This window comes from Cherax quadricarinatus, chromosome 43 (genome assembly GCF_038502225.1).
Source record: "Cherax quadricarinatus isolate ZL_2023a chromosome 43, ASM3850222v1, whole genome shotgun sequence".
Taxonomy (NCBI): domain Eukaryota; kingdom Metazoa; phylum Arthropoda; class Malacostraca; order Decapoda; family Parastacidae; genus Cherax; species Cherax quadricarinatus.
The window spans coordinates 16,142,306-16,144,805 of NC_091334.1; the positions used below are offsets into that span (position 1 = coordinate 16,142,306).

At 44.6% G+C, this 2,500-nt stretch overlaps 2 protein-coding genes across 3 annotated transcripts in view; both read right to left on the reverse strand.

Annotated features, from left to right (window-relative positions):
- The window catches only part of LOC128694290 (protein artichoke), a 136,871-nt gene that overhangs the window by 80,670 nt on the left and 53,701 nt on the right, over nt 1-2,500 (reverse strand). The gene's annotated exons all lie outside the window — the stretch shown is intronic.
- On the reverse strand, nt 684-1,778 carry LOC138853895 (probable cyclin-dependent serine/threonine-protein kinase DDB_G0292550; the record flags this gene model as incomplete). Its single annotated transcript, XM_070093472.1, has 1 exon — nt 684-1,778. A coding segment is annotated over one exon (1,095 nt), but the record flags the coding sequence as incomplete, so codon positions are not given.

Below are 2,500 nucleotides of genomic sequence, written 5' to 3' on the forward strand. Positions count from 1 at the left end.
CGTCCTGTATGTGTGGAACCATTACTCTGTATAGGTCAGGTAGTGTGAGTCAGGTAGTGTGAGTCAGCTAGTGTTAGTCGGGTAGTGTGAGGCACAAGTAGTGTGAGTCAGGTAGTGTGAGTCAGGTAGTGTGAATCAGACAGCGTGAGAGTCGGGTAGTGATTCAGGTAGTGTGAGTCTGGTAGTGTGTGAGTCAGGAAGTGTGTGAGGTAGTGTGAGTCAGGCAGTGTGAGTAAGTCAGGTATGAGACAGGTATTATGAATCAGGCAGTGTGAGTCAGGCAGTTTGAGTCAGTCAGGTATGAGACAGGTATTATGAGTCAGGCAGTGTGAGTCAGGCAGTGTGAGTCAGTCAGGTATGAGACAGGTATTATGAGTCAGGCAGTGTGAGTCAGATAGTGTGAGTCAGTCAGGTAGTGTGCGTGTGTACCACCGTTATGTGGTTACAGGGGTCGAGTTTCAGCTCCTGGCTCCCGTTTCTTGATTTACTCTCTCCTAAGGTTGAAGAAATACTTCCTAACATCCCTGTGACTCATCTGTGTATAAAACTTCCAGCAGTGCCCTTATGTTCCTCTTTTCCGCCTCTCAAACAATCTGTCCCTGTTCACCCTATCAACTCCTCTCAGTATTTTGTATGTTGTTACCATATCACCCCCCCCCCAGTTCTTCTGTACTCTAGGACTATCAGTGTGAGTTGTTGTTGCTGCTGTTGTTGTTGTTGTTGTGGTGGTTGTTGTTGTTGTTGTGGTGGTTGTTGTTGCTGTTGTTGTTGTTGTGGTGGTTGTTGTTGCTGTTGTTGTTGTTGTGGTGGTTGTTGTTGCTGTTGTTGTTGTTGTGGTGGTTGTTGTTGCTGTTGTTGTTGTTGTTGTGGTGGTTGTTGTTGCTGCTGTTGTTGTTGTTGTGGTGGTTGTTGTTGCTGTTGTTGTTGTTGTTGTGGTGGTTGTTGTTGCTGTTGTTGTTGTTGTTGTTGTGGTGGTTGTTGTTGCTGTTGTTGTTGTTGTGGTGGTTGTTGTTGTTGTTGTTGTGGTGGTTGTTGTTGCTGTTGTTGTTGTTGTGGTTGTTGTTGTTGTTGTTGTTGTTGTTGTTGTGGTGGTGGTGGTTGTTAATGCTGCTGTTCTTGTTGTGGTGGTTGTTGTTGTTGTTGTTGTTGTTGTGGTTGTTGTTGCTGCTGTTGTTGTTGTTGTGGTGGTTGTTGTTGCTGCTGCTGTTGTTGTTGTGGTGGTTGTTGTTGCTGCTGTTGTTGTTGTTGTGGTGGTTGTTGCTGTTGTTGTTGTTGTTGTGGTGGTGGTTGTTGTTGCTGTTGTTGTTGTTGTGGTGGTTGTTGTTGCTGTTGTTGTTGTTGTTGTGGTGGTTGTTGCTGTTGTTGTTGTTGTTGTTGTTGTGGTGGTTTTTGTTGCTGCTGCTGTTGTTGTTGTTGTGGTGGTTGTTGTTGCTGCTGTTGTTGTTGTTGTGGTGGTTGTTGTTGCTGTTGTTGTTGTTGTGGTGGTTGTTGTTGCTGTTGTTGTTGTTGTTGTTGTGGTGGTTGTTGTTGCTGCTGTTGTTGTTGTTGTGGTTGTTGTTGTTGTTGTTGTTGTTGTTGTTGTGGTGGTTGTTGTTGCTGTTGTTGTTGTTGTTGTGGTTGTTGTTGTTGCTGTTGTTGTTGTTGTGGTGGTTGTTGTTGCTGTTGTTGTTGTTGTTGTGGTGGTTGTTGTTGCTGCTGTTGTTGTTGTTGTGGTGGTTGTTGTTGCTGTTGTTGTTGTTGTGGTGGTTGTTGTTGCTGTTGTTGTTGTTGTGGTGGTTGTTGTTGTTGTTGTTGTGGTGGTTGTTGTTGCTGTTGTTGTTGTTGTTGTGGTTGTTGTTGCTGTTGTTGTTGTTGTGGTGGTTGTTGTTGCTGTTGTTGTTGTTGTGGTGGTGGTTGTTGTTGCTGCTGCTGTTGTTGTTGTTGTGGTGGTTGTTGTTGCTGTTGTTGTTGTTGTTGTGGTGGTGGTTGTTGTTGCTGCTGTTGTTGTTGTTGTGGTGGTTGTTGTTGCTGCTGTTGTTGTTGTTGTGGTGGTTGTTGTTGCTGCTGATGTTGTTGTGGTGGTTGTTGTTGTTGCTGCTGATGTTGTTGTGGTGGTGGTGGTTGTTGTTGCTGTTGTTGTTGTGGTGGTTGTTGTTGCTGTTGTTGTTGTTGTGGTGGTGGTTGTTGTTGCTGTTGTTGTTGTGGTGGTTGTTGTTGTTGTTGTTGTTGTTGTTGTTGTTGTGGTTGTTGTTGCTGTTGTTGTTGTTGTGGTGGTTGTTGTTGCTGTTGTTGTTGTTGTTGTGGTGGTTGTTGTTGCTGTTGTTGTTGTTGTGGTGGTGGTTGTTGTTGCTGTTGTTGTTGTTGTTGTGGTGGTTGTTGTTGCTGTTGTTGTTGTTGTGGTGGTTGTTGTTGCTGTTGTTGTTGTGGTGGTTGTTGTTGCTGTTGTTGTTGTTGTGGTGGTTGTTGTTGCTGTTGTTGTTGTGGTGGTTGTTGTTGCTGTTGTTGTGGTGGTGGTTGTTGT